The 16,685-nt window shown below is 37.4% G+C and overlaps 1 protein-coding gene across 1 annotated transcript in view; it reads left to right on the forward strand.

The window, feature by feature from the left end:
* The window catches only part of SLC49A4 (solute carrier family 49 member 4), a 76,777-nt gene that overhangs the window by 675 nt on the left and 59,417 nt on the right, over nucleotides 1-16,685 (forward strand). The window contains 1 exon segment of the mRNA XM_002922578.4: nucleotides 7,173-7,266. Within this exon segment, the coding sequence (XP_002922624.3) occupies nucleotides 7,173-7,266 (94 nt within the window).

Here is a 16,685-nt window from a genome sequence, read left to right on the forward strand (position 1 = left end):
CGGGCAGCGCCGGCAGGTGCGGTCACTCCCGGGGGAGCCAGAGCCCGGCCGTCGCCGCCCTCGGCTTCGTCTTAAGGGTTATGTGAGGTGACCGAGTGTTGCTGGTATCCCCTTCCTGACGAGGAACCCTCCGTCCCCAAAGGGACAAATACGGGGAGGCTTCTTTGCATATACTGTGTTTATATTTACATCAAGGCCCATTATGCAACAGCAGAGATTAAGTGATCATGGTTTTGCACAATGTGGACATCAGAGCGTTCCCGTGCACGTGCTGTCTATGTTTTTTACACCTGACCAAAAATGACTGATGCTTTGACTTCAAAGGGATTTGGAGGTGTTGAGGGTGAAAGGTCAGAAAATAAACTGATGATGCCCAGATATAAGGAAGTATTGAGTTGGCTTTGCATAATAGATGACTCCAGCCCAGGGTTTTTGGGAAACTCCAATCTGAATGCTTTGATTTCTCTAAAATGGTGCACAGCAGCTTTACAGTGTGTGTTTGTGACTAGGTGGTTATGTCAGTTGAGATTTATGACTCGCAGGTAAAGTGTGGCAGATGAATGTAGACCTCTGAGGAATACTCTGGACAGACGTCTCACTTTACTACTTGCCAGTGTGATTCTGTGAGGAGAAAAAAGAAGTCAAACAACTGAATGATAAAGCATTGAATTATACCACACCGGTATGGGTAAATGATTCATGATCACTGTGATGTAGCTGCTGAAAGAGGAGCACAATTTTAGGCATAGAAGGGAGTGTCAAACAGAAGTAGTTTGATACACTCAAGTGTTTAGCCCGGGCATTAATTTTTTTAAGAAGACCATTGACAAGCTGGGGCACTTTAAAAGTCGTGTGACAAGATTAATGATGTAAAATCACAATGTGTAAGATTAAGTGGGTGTGTCAACATTTACAAAGAAACTTGAGGCAGAATATAAAATATGTGAAGGTCAAGTAAAAGAGGAATTAGACTCACTGTGTGGAGTTGTAGAAGGAAGAACTAAATTGAGTGAAGCTACAAAAGGATGTAACTCAAAGCAATAAAGGAAGAACCTTCTAAGAGCATAAAGGTGTCCAGCCCTGGAAGGTGTGTCTTGACTGGCATAGAACTTCCAGATAGAGTAAGTACTTTTGCAGAGGATGTGTGCTAGATGCTGAGGAAGGGTTTCTTGTACTGAGTGGAAGTTTTCTTCCCCCCACCCCCCAATTTTTAAAAAGATTTATTTATTTAAGATAGAGTGAGCGAGAGAACGAGAGAGAGAACATGAGCAGGGGAGAGGAGGAGGGAGAGGGAGAAGCAGACTCCATGCTAGCTCCATCCCTGGACCCTGGGATCGTGACCTGAGCCGAAGGTAGATGCTTAACCGCCTGAGCCCCACAGGTGCCCCCTGAATGGAGGTTTTCTTTGTTTTGTTTGTTTGTTTGCTTTTCAGCTGAATTATAGATTGTATTTGGATTTCCCAGTTTTTCAGCTAATGTCTTTTTTTTTTTTCCCTGTTCCAGGATTCAGTCTAGGGTCCCAAATTGCATTTAGTTACCATTTCTCCTTAATCTCCTCCAATCTATGACAATTCCCTTGTCATTCCTTACAAGGTTGGCTAAATTTAGGGGAAAATGTTATTTTGTTGTTTCTTTTTATTTATATTTTTGTCAGGAGCATTTTCCAATATTATTTTCTAAATTTAACCAAACTTGTTTTTATGGTAGAAGAATTGATTTTTGCCTTTTTTATTATAATTGTATGAACTATCTGTGGCTAGATAAATTCACTTTATAAAATAAGTTACTTTAGGAACTCTCAGTAGTTCCTGTAACCACATGGGAAATTCAATTTTATATTTGCCATTGGTTGAAGCAATAAAAAATAAACTAAAAATTATTTTTTAGGAAGTGATTTTCCTTTTCAGTAGGAGAAAGCTAATATACTTGCATATATTGGCTGTCCTGCTGCAGATGTCCTGTATACCTACATAGAAAGTAAGTTCTGGCATTCTTGGGTACTAAAATACCTTGCTCCCTAGAGGGTAGATAGTTGTCTGGCCTTCCTGCTGCCACAGGTCCCAGCCAGCTTATCATAGAAGACCGGTTATCTTCCAAAGATGGGTTTGCCAAGAGCAAGTGAGCCCTAGCAGCCAAGTGAAGAAAGTTTCAAGGAGATAGTACCTAAATGTGTGCTAAGTACTGAGAAGATAGACTTCACAGAGCCTGTATTCAAATGAGGAGATCTAGGCAACAAACAAAATTAAATATTTAGTATGTCAGATGATGATAAATGCTATGGAGGAATATAAAGCAAGGCAAGAGAGAAGGAGAGGAGGTCAGTGTTGGAGAATGGAATGCTTGAAATTGAGATTATGTCATGGATGCAATCATAGTAAAGATAAGGTCAGAGTATAAAGAAGAGAACAGACTACTGAGGTATAGGGTAGAGGACATGATCATGGATTAAGAAGTCGGGACTGAGAGGCAGGGATATTGAAATGATCATCTAGTGGATCTTGAAATCACCAGGTTTAAGAAAAAGTACTGTCATAAGGAGTAATAATGAGCCAAGACATTTGCAAATGGTGAGGGTGAATACCCTGGAGATAGGTGTGGTAGGCTCTAGACAACTGCAGCAAGGAGTTTTGAGTATTAGAATTAAATATAATTATATCAAAGGTTGTTCTGGCCATGATGGAATATTAGGAACTGGATTTATCCTTCAATTTTCAACTAAAAACAAAAAATTAAAGTATATGAAACAATTTTCAGACATTTGACAACAGGCAGGGCAGGGTGGTGATCCCTATGAATGCTTCGGCCTACTGACTTGAGAGAATTTCTAGGTATCAGTGTAGAGATGGGGAGCTCAGACTGAGTGCTGCAGTTTCCCTAGGTTGAGGAGACAGTTGAGAATTGCAAGAGGCCAACTTAGCTAGAATTCTTAGGGTGGAGTACCAGAGAGGAATAAAGCTTTACAGAAAGTTCTAGATCTACAGGGAGTTTCTCTTGGGTCTTCAGCTGATAACTGATCAGCGGATACATGTGAGGAAACTACCAAATGCTGGAAAAAGGACCAGCAAAAAAGAACAGGCAGAACAATTCTCAGAGTTCACACAAGGCTTGGAATAGTTCACATTCCCAAGGCTAGAAAGGGAAAAGCTCAAAATGCGTAAGAGCTTGGGTTGAATACTCATAGGGGCATTGCCTCAGTAATAAAGACAAAAGAACCCTAGGCTGAAGAATGCTCTGGTTTCACCTAATAAAGCTGAAAAGTATGCCTCAGAAAGATCAAAAGTAACTCAGCTATATCTTATGATATTGTTCACCAATATTTAAAGAAGTGCAAAAAAAAAAAATCCATTATCCAACAAGGTAAAAGTCAGAATTCCTGACATCAAAATAAAAATTTATCAAGGATGCAAAGAAGCAGGAAAATACAACCCATGAAGAGGAGAAAAAACAATGAATAGAAACAGATCCCAAAATGGCACAAATGGTAAATTGAGTAGACAGGAACATCAAAACAACTACTTTATTCTATATTTGTTCAAGAAAATAGAAGAAAGCATGAACATGTTAAGGAGAGACACAGGAAACATAAAAAGACCAACATTAAATTTCTATAGATAGAAATGCAATCTGACCAAAAAAAAAAAAAAAAAAGGTGTACTGGACAGGATTTAATAGCAGGTTAGATATTGCAGAAGGAAAGATTAGTGAACTTGAAGGCGGCGATAAGTACTATCCAAAATAGAAGAGAGGGGGGCAAAAAAGACTAAAAAGAAAAAAAACAAAAACTCCACCAGCATCAGTGAACAGTGGGACAGTTTTAAGTGACCTAATGTACATGTAATTAGGGTTCTAGAAGAAGAGAAAAGTAAGGGAAGGGCATAGAGCGTGATGAAGGAGGGCCCCAAAAATTGAAGAAATAATGGCAGAAAAATTCTGTCTCTATAAACCCACAATTCTAAGAAACACAAGAATCCTAGCAGAAGAAACATGAAGAAAACGACACTGAAGCACATCATAATCATGTTGCTTAAAACCAGAAAAAATCTTAAAAGCATCAAGAAAAGAGACTGGGGAACTTGAGAAAGGACAGAGTGACAGTGATCTGGAAGTGCTGGGGAAGCAGTGTCATGAGGGGAGAGGTTTGGTGGGATTAAGAAAGTAAAGAGAACATTTGGAGAAGGGCTTGAGAATATAGGGATTCCACTGATTCACTGACTGTCAGCCTTCCAGAAGGCTCAGTGGAAAGGTTTCAGGAGTTGGAGAAGCTGTAGAGATGAGTTCAGATTAGGGGATATATGAAGCCATATTTGTATAGGGATGACCTGTGAATCTTGGATCTCTCATTACTGATGTAGACAGGAAAACAGGCACAATATGATTGTTCCTGATGGTGCCCAAAGCAGTTTGAGGTGGCAAGCCTATGGCTTTTGGGAATAGTGAGACTGGAGGTCTCCTCACCAAGAACAAACAGAGCTCTTCTTCTCTCCAGTTGATGGAAATATGGAGCCTGAGAACACTCTTACCAGATGAGCTTTATGACTATAATTAATTTCCCATGCATCCACTATGGATGTGTGTGTGTGTTCCGATGAACTTTGCATCCTGATTTTTTAGGCACAGCTGTTGTAGAGATGCCATTCTTGTACCAAATATGTTCCCAGCAAAAGGAGTCCATGGGAAGGAAACTTCCTGCAGCGTCTGTGCCATATTTGAATAGAATTTATTTTTATTTTCAATCATGTTTGATTCTCTGAAATTGTTCTAATGCCTTTCATCGGTTGGGTTTTGCACTCACATCCTAGTAATCACTTGGGATCTATTTATTTACATAAAAGTACTAGATGTCTCATAGGCTTATTTTCCTGGTGTCCTCATATCTTTCCTTCCCAAAGTCAGTTGATGTTATTTTGATTACATGAAATTATAGAGTCCTGTCTTGTCAAGATTCAAGTGAGATAAAGAAAACATTTTATTCGGAATTGAGCATCATCTGGGGCGGATTAAGTAATACTTGGCAACAATTAAAAATAAGCAAGAAATCTACAAGCTGTACCTGTGAAGTTGCTTTAATAATCAGCTTTTCACAACTTCTTTATTATGAAATGTATATATTTAGCCATTATATTATCGTCTATTTAATAAAAACTATAATTGAGTAGAAAAGTGTGCCAACCTTTAGCAGTAATAATAGGAAACTGGGTTATTTGGACTCCGTGGTCATAAACAATGCCTCCCTGCTTACTTGGTGGCTGCTTACCTTAATTACAAACCAAATACTTAGGAAAAAAATAAGTATCGTGTAGAAGTTAAAACCTTATAGTCCCAAATCTGTAACATTTTAATCAGTATCTCATAGGACACCCCATATAATCTTGTAAGAACAACATTTTGCAAGTTTAGCATATTTATGACCATGAATTTACTTTTTATTAATTACATTCTATTTCCCATGGCTATAATGTGGGTTTGAAATTTGCATTCTGTTAGTAGAAGCAGTAAATGAGCAGTATGTATGCATTACTTCTTACTGAGAAGCACAATTTTCTATGATATTCCTTCTGCCAAATTGTATTAATCATATTCAAATCATACAAGAATATTATAACGCTAACTCTGTTCATATCACAAATTATCCTCAATGTGGCATGTGTGTGCCTGATCCAGATCTCAAGTTTATTTTCCTTGCTATGTTTAATCTGCATAATTATAGTTTTGTTGACTTTCAATTTCCTTGGTTAAGAAACAAAATTCAGCTGATTAAAGATCTTACTGGCTTTATTCAATGATTCTTGAATCGGGCAGGATCTCATCTGGCATATAGAAAGGAGTTCCAAGGGCTCTACAAAATGAAAGACTTTTACAAGCAGAAGGGAGTGGGAACAAGGAAGTTACAGTAGCAAAAAGTGGATTGCTTGTGGCAGGGTCATTTTCCTTTAGAGGATAGGAGGGGGTCTAGCAGGCAGATTACCTCACTAGCACTGACTGACTAGGTTAGTGTTCCATTTCTGGGAGAACCAAAACTGTCATTAAGTCAGGGCAGTTTGGTGACATGAGGCTTAGCATAAGCAGCTCCATTTTGGGCCTGTTGTCTTGTTTTTAACATCTTCAAGCAAAAAAGCCCTTTGAAAACCAAAATACTTAACTGTCTCCCCTCTGTCAAAAAAAGAAAGCCCTGGAAAAAAAAGAAAAATTTGGATTAAAAAATTTGCCTTCAGTCTGTTCACCATGAATGGTTTCAAGGAGGCATTGAATTTGGGAGAAATTGGAAGAAATGTTGCCACTTTTCCCACATAATCAGTATGAGCCACCTGTGTGATGTGGCTGCCACAAACAGGTGGCATTAGTTCAGTAGTAACAGAAGTGTAGCATTCCAGCAGTAGGAATTTATAATCCCATTATATTACTATAGCTACAATATTGTGTCTATTTTTGATTACCTTATTTTAATATTTTTATATTCTCTTTTACCTTGTTATCCATGTGACCGACCCTTGGCACACATTTTTAAAGTAACTTTATTTGGGATAGAAAGGAAAAAGCTATTTGATCCATATTATAAAGTCCTAAACCATGCCTTTTTTTTTAATGGTATAATTCTATAAATTAAAAACTATCTGATACGTCAAGAAAAATAAAAAGACCATTGTTGTATTCATAATCAAAGGGTTCTAAAGGACCACCTCATGTAATAAGCATTAGCTTGTTGTGATTATTAGATAAAATACATAATTGGCCAGTTGTCATTTTTCAAGAAAATTTAAAGCCATGATCTGTCTACCTTAAAAAACTTTTTAGGGGCAGTTTAGAGTTTTTGCAGCTTGCATTTGAAAACTAGAAATTTTATATTGGAAGTATAAAACTAAAATAGTTAGTTCTTTAAAAATATTTCCTATATTTTTTACTGTTACATGTGAACAAAACATTGTAACCATTCATTTTGAAAAACTGGAACTAATGGAACTTCTTCCATGATGTCATCATTCAAGTTTTCTATTAAAGTTAGAATCATTTCATTTTCAGTATGGAGAGTTTTTTTCCCCATGTGTGGAGTTTCAGCAAAAAGCTAAAATATTAGAATATAATATCGTTGTGATTGAGTAAAAAAAACCTTTGCTCTTAACACTGGACTTACATGAAAAGAATATAAAAAATAACCCAGATTTTTTCCCCCCTAGGTCTTCGGATAACTGTGCTTCTGACATCCTTCCTTATGGTTTTGGGAACTGGTCTAAGATGCATACCTGTATCAGACTTAATGCTTAAAAGAAGGTAAATCCTATAAATAACTTAAAATTTTTTCCCACATTTTTCTTCTTTTGTTATGAATTTATTATATATGTTTGGTTATAAGCTTTTAGTAAATGGTTCCATTTTTTTAAAAAGATTTTACTTATTTGAGAGAAAGAGAGGGTGCACACAAACAGGGGAGAGGTAGGAGCAGACTCCTCATTGAGCAGGGAGTCTGACTTGGGGCTCAGTCCCAGGATCCTGGGATCATGACCTGAGCTGAAGGCAGACACTTAACTGACTGAGCCACCCAGATACCCCAGACAGTTCCATTTTTAAGAGGAGGGTCATAGTTATATTAGCATTTATTTTTTCCGTACATAATGATTAATTTAGTGGACATTTATTAATTGTCATATGGAAGATGACTATACTACTTTTTGTGTAAATAAAAAAAGAACAAGTTAATCTTCATGCTATCCAGGAGCTACAATAACCATGAGAAAATAATGGTATAACGTAAGGAAGAATAATGTAGCCAGTGCAACAGAAGAGGTGTAAAATGGTCCTGAGAGACTGAGAGAAGTTTCGGCTGAGGGTATCAAAAAGAGTTCGTGAAGGAGCTGATAATTAAAGTAGGCATTGAAGGATGAGTAGACCTGGGACTTGGTAACTATAATTAGGGAAGAATATTCCAGAGTAGAGGAATAACAGGAACAAAGGCAGAGAGGCAGGTAAGCATAGGCCTCTCCTGATATGGTTAGGTAGCTTCATTTGCATACAGCAGCGTTTCTGTACCTGGGTCTGTGGATTTATTCTCAGAGGGGACAAGGTATATGAAGATTTTAAAGTTTTGTTTTCCTTTTGGTTAGAATATTAAAAATTATTTTACCAGTAATAATCTGTAATTAAAAAGACGTTTTTATTGACCAAAGTGTCATTATCTTAAATTAGTGTTTCTCAAACTGGGGTCCTTGGATGTGATCTTGAAGGTCATTGAAAAAATTTTCCCCTTTTAAATGAAAGGGGATAAATCAGAGCGGGAGAAAAACCATGAGAGACTATGGACTCTGGGAAACAAACTGAGGGTGTCAGAGGGCAGGGAGGTGGGGGATGTGTTAGCCCGGTGATGGGTATTAAGGAGGGCACGTATTGCATGGAGTACTGTGTGTTATATGCAAGCAATGAATCATGGAACACTACATCAAAAACTAATGATATACTGTATGGTAACTAACATAACATAACATAAAATAAAATATTTTTTAAAAAAAACAGAAAAAGAAAAATTTTTCCCCTTAAAAAGGACCTATAAATTATTCAAGTTTGGGAGACACTCTGTCTACAGGTTAAGGTATAAAAATGGGATATAATTAGAAGAGTTTAGAAAAGGTTATCCAGATTATGAGAGATCTTGATGCCGTCCTGTAGAATTGTGTTTCCCTCACTGGGCAGTTGTGAGCCACTTGGGTTCTTAAGTGGCTCAGAGCAGTAGTAGGATCTGACCTGTGTTGGGTAAACTACTGATTTGATGTATGTCGCATTGATTACAGAAGGTAGAGATAGCTGGAAAGAGACCAGGAAAGAAGTGAGAGCACAAAGTGGAACCATTTTTTATTTGTTTTTTCATTTATCAGTTCACTTAATAAAATTCACTGAACTCCTACTGTGTGCCAAGCTCTCTTCTGAACATGGGGAATACAGCAGAGAACATTAAAGACAAATCCTTGCCTCTTAGAGTTTACATTCTGGTTGGGGAGACTGACAATAAACTAGATAAATAAATAAAATACTTCGTATGTGTTATGGAGAAAAGATAAAATAAGAAAGAAAGATCTGAAATGTCAGGGGAAGGATGGTGAAATTTCAGAAAGAATGGCCAAAAGAAAAAAAGACAAAACCTTACTGGGAAGATAACTTCTTGGGGTAAGAACCCAAAGGAATGGGCCATGCATTATCTGGGGGCCAAACATTCCAGGCAGAACAGCAAATGTAAAGGAATAGCTCTCCTGGCAGGGAGGCTGGTGTGCCTGGAACCAAGTCAGACATGAGAGGCTTTGTGGGAAGTGGTAGGAAATGAGATCAGCACATTATACGATAGTGGTGGGAATGTGAGATAAGATCCTTTAAGACCTTAGCTTTTTCTGAGCTAGGAAACCATTGGTGATTTTGAGCTGAAGAGAACCCTGGTCACAAGCTGGTTTGTTGAGAATAGACAAGCTGAAGGTCAAGGGCAGGAGTAAGAAGACCGGTTGGGGAGCCAGTGCAATAAACCAGGTGAGAGATGATGGGTTTCAGTGGAAAGCTGATCTTCATTTCTTATCCTTTTGAGTGAGGTTTTAACAGATAAGTTTCATTATTGTGTTTGAGGTGTTCTTAATTTTTCAAACATACGGTTTATTTTCCACAATTTTTAATACAAATTTCAGTAAGCTTAACTTCAATGATGCATTCTTTTTAAAAGCCCATTAATATTTGTATTAGCTTTTCTTCTGTTTCGAGCCATCCGTTCTATTCTCTATAGTCTTATTCCCCTTTGTATCTTTTCCAGATATAAAACTCTAAGGGTAATAAGGAATTGACTCTCCGTCTTTGTGAAGAAGGTGATATGGAAAAGAAATAGAGCTCATAAAGAAATATAAACAAAGATAGGAGGAGATGAAAGAGAATTACTAAAATGAAGAGTTCAGAGAGATTGAATCTTTGATAAAAAGAGGGTATAAATTGAATTTTCAATCCTCGTGCGTTCATCTATAAAGAATGTAGGAATATTATCCCCTTAAAAATGAGACTTCGTTTTATGTCCATACAGTATTTCCTTTAAGCAGTAGTATTAATGCATATGCAGCTGTTAAGATGAAAATGCTACAACCAGAATATGTGTTTTTTACTAGTAGGTTCAGTAGATCACCACTTTTAAGCTTCCATCTCTGTCTGATATTCAGCAGGAAGGGGTAAAGACCTGTAACGTCCATTTGGCCAGCATTGAAACAGGTACTTGGCAATCTGTGTTTTTGTGCCCGTGTTTTACTTGAAGCTTTTTGAGCCTCAGACCCAGCCTTCTGGACCAGTGTCCCTGCACCCTTGGCTTCCTGTATCTTAGCTTCTGTAAGTCTCCAGACGTGAGAACAGCAGCTTCTGACAAGCTCTTTCCTCAACCAAGACTCTTCTCACCACCTTCCTAATGGTGTTCTATCTCTGCATGGTATCAATATTGCTTTTACCTGCATAGTACCAGTAAAAATTCAAGAAAATTATTTTTCCACTTCTGTTAACATCATGGATAAATCAGGAACTTAGAATAATGAACTATAAGCATTTCTTTGTGATTGGGAAGCAAAGCATCCCCAAAAAATTATAGATGGCATTGCTGCATAGCACTGGATGACATTATTCTGTGGCATGAAATATGATATTACATGCCCAGTAAACAATTTAAAGATTTCTGGAAGGTGAACTTAGAGTAAGTTATATCTGCTTTTAACTGTAGGTGTATCCAGTGATTCCTGTAACACAAGCCATGTTATCCTCTAATTCAGTGAATTTTCATTAATATAAATAATAGATAACATTTACTAATGTGTGTTAGATAGTTAAATAGAATGGTTCTAGTGAACATAGATTTCTTTTTTTTAAGAAATATATTCCATTGTGAAATGTGTGCAACTGGCAAAATTATATTTAAAATGACCATACCAGCGGCACCCGGCTGGCTTAGTCAGTGGAGCATGCAATTCTTTATCTCACGGTTGTGGGTTTGAGCCCCATGCTGGGTGTAGAGATTACTGAAATAAAATCTTTTTAACTAATTAATAAGTTAATTAATTAAAAAATAAAATGACCATACCAGAAAAGATTGTTTAGTAAATGGTCTTAGGACCATTGCTTAGCTATCTGGGGACCAAAAAATGGAGAAAAACTTTAAATCTCTGTCTTACCACTTAAGTAAATTCCAGTTGGATCAAAAATTTAAATGTAAAAAATGAACCATAAAAGTGTTAGATAAGGAGGCTATTTTTCAATGATCTTAGAATGAGGAAGACCTTCCTATTAAAATGCATGTCTCAGAAGCCATAAAAGAAAGGCTTCATAAATTTGACTAAATAAAAATTTAGGATATCTGCATGATTAAATATACTATAAAACAAAATCAAAAGACAAGTTAAAAGCTGGGAAATATTTGCAACAATGAAACAAATGGGTAACTTCCTTAGTTGAAAAGAATTCTTCAAATCAATAAAAAAATAGCAACTTAGTAGGAAAATGAGTGACAGATACAAGCAAGTAATTACAGAAATTAAAATACATATGACATAAACTTAGAGAAAGATGCCCAACTCTCTATCATAATTAAAGAAATGAAAATTAAAACAGCATGTAGATGTCTGTTTATTGGCAAAAATGAAAAAGTGTGATAACATGTTGCTTGGGGTAGGAAAAAACAGGCCCCACTAGTGTATGAGTAATTTGGGGCATTCCTATTTGGAGGGCATTTTGGCAGTATTTACTAGATTCAAAATGCAATGTCCTTTAACCCAGTATTTGCACTTCTAGAAAGTTAGCCCACATATGTTCTACCGGTTTGCAAGGATAACCATGTTTGTGCATCTTTGCTTGTAATAGTAGAAGGCTATTTTCATAAGGCCTGTGTCTTCGGGATGCCTGGGTAGCTTAGTTGGTTAAGCATCTGACTCTTTTTTTTTTTTTTAAGATTTTATAATTATTTATTTGAGAGCGAGAGAGTGAACAAGAGAAAGAGCACAAGCAGAGGGAAGTGGCATAAGCAGGGGGAGTGGCAGGCACAGGGAGAGGGAGAAGCAGACTCTGCTGAGCAGGGAGCCTGACTCGGGGCCCAGTTCCAGGACCCTGGCACCATGACCCAAGCCAAAGGCAGCCACTTAAGCAACTGAGCCACCCAGGTCCACCAAGCGTCCGACTCTTGCTTTTGGCTCAGGTCATGATCTCAGGGTGGTGAGATGGAGCCCCATGGCAGACTCCGTGCTCAATGGGGAGTCTGCTTGAAGATTCTCTCTCCCTCTTCCCTCTGCCCTTCCCCCCACTCACATTCTCTCTTCCTCTCACTCTCAAATAAATAAATAAATAAATCTTTTAAAAAAATGAAGAAGAAGAAGGCCAGTGTCTTCAACAGAGGACTGGTTATGGTGAAGTGTATGGTGGAATAGTATGCAGCTGTGAAAAGGAAGTAAAAGTTCTGTACGTGCTGCATGGAAATATCTCCAAGATACGTTGTCCAGTTTTATAAAAAGGCAGTTTACATATTATGTAACATGTTATGTTTAAAATGTTCCTGTTTAGAAAAAAAGTAGGAGGGATGCTGGAGGACTGTTTGTGAAAGAAGCCATTACCGTTGTTTCTGAGGAGGAGGTCTGGGGAACTAGAAGTCTGGGATGGGAAAGGAGATTTACTCTTTATCTTGTGCTCTTTCCTACTCTTGGGAATATTTTTACCGTGTTTATATATTACCTTTTTTTTTTAAGATTTTATTTATTTATTTGACAGAGAGAGAGACAGCCAGTGAGAGAGGGAACACAAGCAGGGAGTGGGAGAGGAAGAAGCAGGCTCCCAGTGGAGGAGCCTGATGTGGGGCTTGATCCCAGGACTCTGGGATCATGCCCTGAGCTGAAGGCAGGCGCTTAACGACTGAGCCACCCAGGAACCCCCATATATTACCTTTTTGACTGAAGACACTAGTTAAGTGAAACTAGAATGATCATGTTAGAGTGTCAGTAATGAGAGCAAGAGAAGGAAAGGCAAGGAAGAGTTATACGCAGATTTCCCCAGTATAGAAATATAAAGCTTTTGATATAAAAGTGAACAGTTGGCAGATTTCAAACTAAGACTCTTCTTTGTAAAATACATTAAGATTCAGATTTCCCTAGATCAGTGTTTTTTAAAAGTATGGTCTGCACACTACCAACTTATTTAAAATACAGATCCTGGGGGCCCCATTGCAGTCCCACTCATGTAGTCTCTGGAATGAATTCCCAGAATCAACAATTTTAACAAGCTCCTTTCATTAATTTATGCTCATTTAAGTTGGAGAACTACTACCCTAAGTACTAGCATCCTCACTTTAAATGGTAACCGATTAAGCAAATTGCATTGTGCTTGCCCATCCTAGTATAATCATGTAATATATTTAATGTCTTAAAGCCGATTAAGATTTAGCTTTTATTCAATCATTTTATTTGCCCTAATTTGACTCTTAAATGTCCAGGGGTCAAGTTTTACAACTGTTTCTGCATGGTGGTAATATGGGCTTCACATGAGAAAGATTGGTAGGGGAAGACAACTCATCTTGATTAGTATTCAACAGGGTGAAAAAAGGGAGTAGAAAGGTGTAGAGAGTAACTTTTTTCCCCCTTTTGGTTGTCTTTAGGATATAGTTATTTCTGAGACATTTCTTCCAGGGGCCCATGCAGTAACTTATATGAATATTCTTATTTACTTTGTTCAGATTAAATATAATATACATATAGAAGGTACATAAACGTATGTGTACACTTTAGGGAAATAATCATAAAACGGGCAGCCATGTACCCATTACCCAATTTAGAACTCTAGAACTCCCCTTGGGCCCCTCCCTGATCATACCACTCTCTTTCCTTACTGTACATAATCACAATCACACATGTTGATAGGATTTTTGGAATAGGCTGAGTTGAAAGTTGGGAAGAGTACATTCAAAGTCTGTTGCAAATCCTATTTTTTTTCTTCTGAATAAAGATTTGCTCTAGATGTTTTTTCTCTTATTACCAAAAGGAACCAACGATTAAAACATTTATCTGCAACAAAATCGTTATAGGAACAAAATAGGCTAAAGTAGACATTGATAATAATTTAATGTAATTAAAAACCCATAAATTAGTAGGATTTTTAAATAAATCGTATTTTATTAAATAGGTTTATCTAATATGTGTTTGGGAAAATCAGTTACCTATTTGGTTACTTTACATGCATCGGAATATGTTCCAGATGGAATCATAAGCTATGTATTTAAAAATGAGACTGTATAAGGGAAAATTAATCTTATCCCTAAAGAGATTGCTTTTTTCCAAGCATAAAAACAATGAAAGACATCACCAAGGGAAAGGTTTATGGGTTTGACTACATAAACATGTGAACCTTTATGCTTCAAAACAAATCAAAATTAAAACGCAAACTGGGAAAAATATGTGTTGCAAGTATGATAGATAACGGATAAAATAATATAAAAATATATAAGCAATTTAGGAAAGTGAATGGAAAAATGGATGTAGTAGGCATAAATAATAAATGTTGGTTCCCAGATTTCATCCTTTAAATTCATAATTCAACAGTCAACATTTATTGACAGCCCACATTATTAATAAGGTATAGGCTAAGCTGTGTAATAAAGATATTAAGGTTACACAGGCTCAATGAGAAAGAAGTTAATTTTTCTCTGGAAAAAGTCTAGAAGATAGTGGGTTGCTTGTAGGCAGCTCTGTTCCACAAGGGCCTCCAAGGACCCAAGTTTCTTTTCTGTTATCGCTCTAACATCCCCTAGGGTGATGTCCTTGTCGAAGTGGTCAAAGCTGGCTGGTAATCATACCCTCGTTCTAGCCCACAGGAAGGGGAAGTAGGACATCCAGGACAATGACTACATCCTTACGTAATGACTAAGAGGTTGTATATGTCATTTGTCCTCACATCCAGTTGTACAGACTTAGTCACATGGCCACGCCATCCGTAAGAGAGGCTGGAAATACAGCTCAGCAGCCATGTACCCAATTAAAACTCAGGTAGATAATGTAGATAAATATATAAAGCATTCATTCAAAAAGAGAAAAATTGCAGTACACCAATAGGAGAAAAGACTAGTAATCAAAAGAGAAATGCAAATTAAAACAAGGAGATGCTTTTTGGCCCTATCAAGTGTGGTAGGCAGAAGAATGCTCCCATCCCCAAAGGATATACATGTTCTAATCTCTGGAACCTGTGAATATGTTACATGACATGGTGAGGGAAAGCTTTGGTCGCGGGGGGAATTAAGCTTGCTAATCAGCTGACCTTAAAGAGAGTATCCTGGTTTATCCAGGTGGTCCCAGTGTAATCATAGCAGTCCTTAAAAATGAAACAAAAGAGGAAGTCTGAGAGATGCAGCATGACCGGACTCAAATCTCTCTCGCCAGCTTTGAAGACAGGAAGGGGGCCCTGAACAAGGCTTGCAGGTGGCCACTAGAAACCAGGAAAAGGCAAGGACGTTGATTCTTCTAGAACCTCCAGAAAGGAACACAGGCACACTGACACTTTGATTTTTGGCTCAGTGAGACCCAGGGACTTACAACTTACAGAACTGTAAGATAATAAATGTGTGTTGTTTTAAAGCCATTAGTTTTGTGGTAATTTGTTATAAGAGCAATAGAAAACTAAAAACCAAGCTATTTGAGTGCATGCGTGTCTGTATACTTTTTGAATAATGACAGTGCTGGTAAGACAGGCACTGTTAATCACTACTGATGGGAATATAAATTACTACAAATCCTTCTGAAAACAATTTGGGAGTAAGTTTCATAACCGGTGATGGGTAGTAAGGAGGGCACGTATTGCATGGTGCACTGGGTGTTATACGCAACTAAGGAATCATCGAGCTTTACATCGGAAGCCGGGGATGTACTGTATGGTGACTAACATAATGTAATAAAAAACATTAAGAAAAAAAAGAAAGTTTCATAAGGCCTTAAATGTTCATATTTTTGACCCTAAAGAAGTAATTTGGAAAATAGCAAATATTTACATGCAAGGATTATCACAGCAGCATTATTAATATTTGCAAATAAGTAGCAAACATTAGGAAAATGGTTAAATGAGTTTTTGTACATCTGTATATAGGCTGTCAGGAAGCCATGATAGTTACGATTATAAAGAATCTTTCATGAGAAAATGTTTATGATAGGCTGTAAAGGTAAAATAATTTAGTGGATGAACTATATTCAATATGGTATCTAGTTACCTACGTTTAGGTGTTGAGAGATACAATGGGGAAAAAAACTGAAAGAAAAAATACAGTAGTAGTGGTTGTCTGGGCTGTTTAATTGAGTTATTGAATTTATGGTTATTTTCTTTTTTTTTTTAAGATTTTATTTATTTGACAGAGGGAGACAGCAAGAGAGGGAACACAAGCAAGGAGAGTGGGAGAGGAAGAAGCAGGCTCCCTGTCCCAGGACCCTGGGATCATGACCTGAGCCAAAGGCAGACGCTTAATGGCTGAGCCACCCAGGCGCCCCAGAATTTATGGATATTTTCTGTATGCATTTTTCTACTATGAGTATATATACTTTTAAACTAAGAGGACAAAATAAAAATTACAAGACAAGAACAAAGTTATGAGACAAAATGGAGGGAGGTAGGCATCTATTTTTTCCCTCCTCCTTGCCAAGAGATGATTGAGTTTGGCCTTAATAAAAACCCTGTGAGAC

Source organism: Ailuropoda melanoleuca, chromosome 1, assembly GCF_002007445.2.
Source record: "Ailuropoda melanoleuca isolate Jingjing chromosome 1, ASM200744v2, whole genome shotgun sequence".
Classification (NCBI taxonomy): Eukaryota; Metazoa; Chordata; class Mammalia; order Carnivora; family Ursidae; genus Ailuropoda; species Ailuropoda melanoleuca.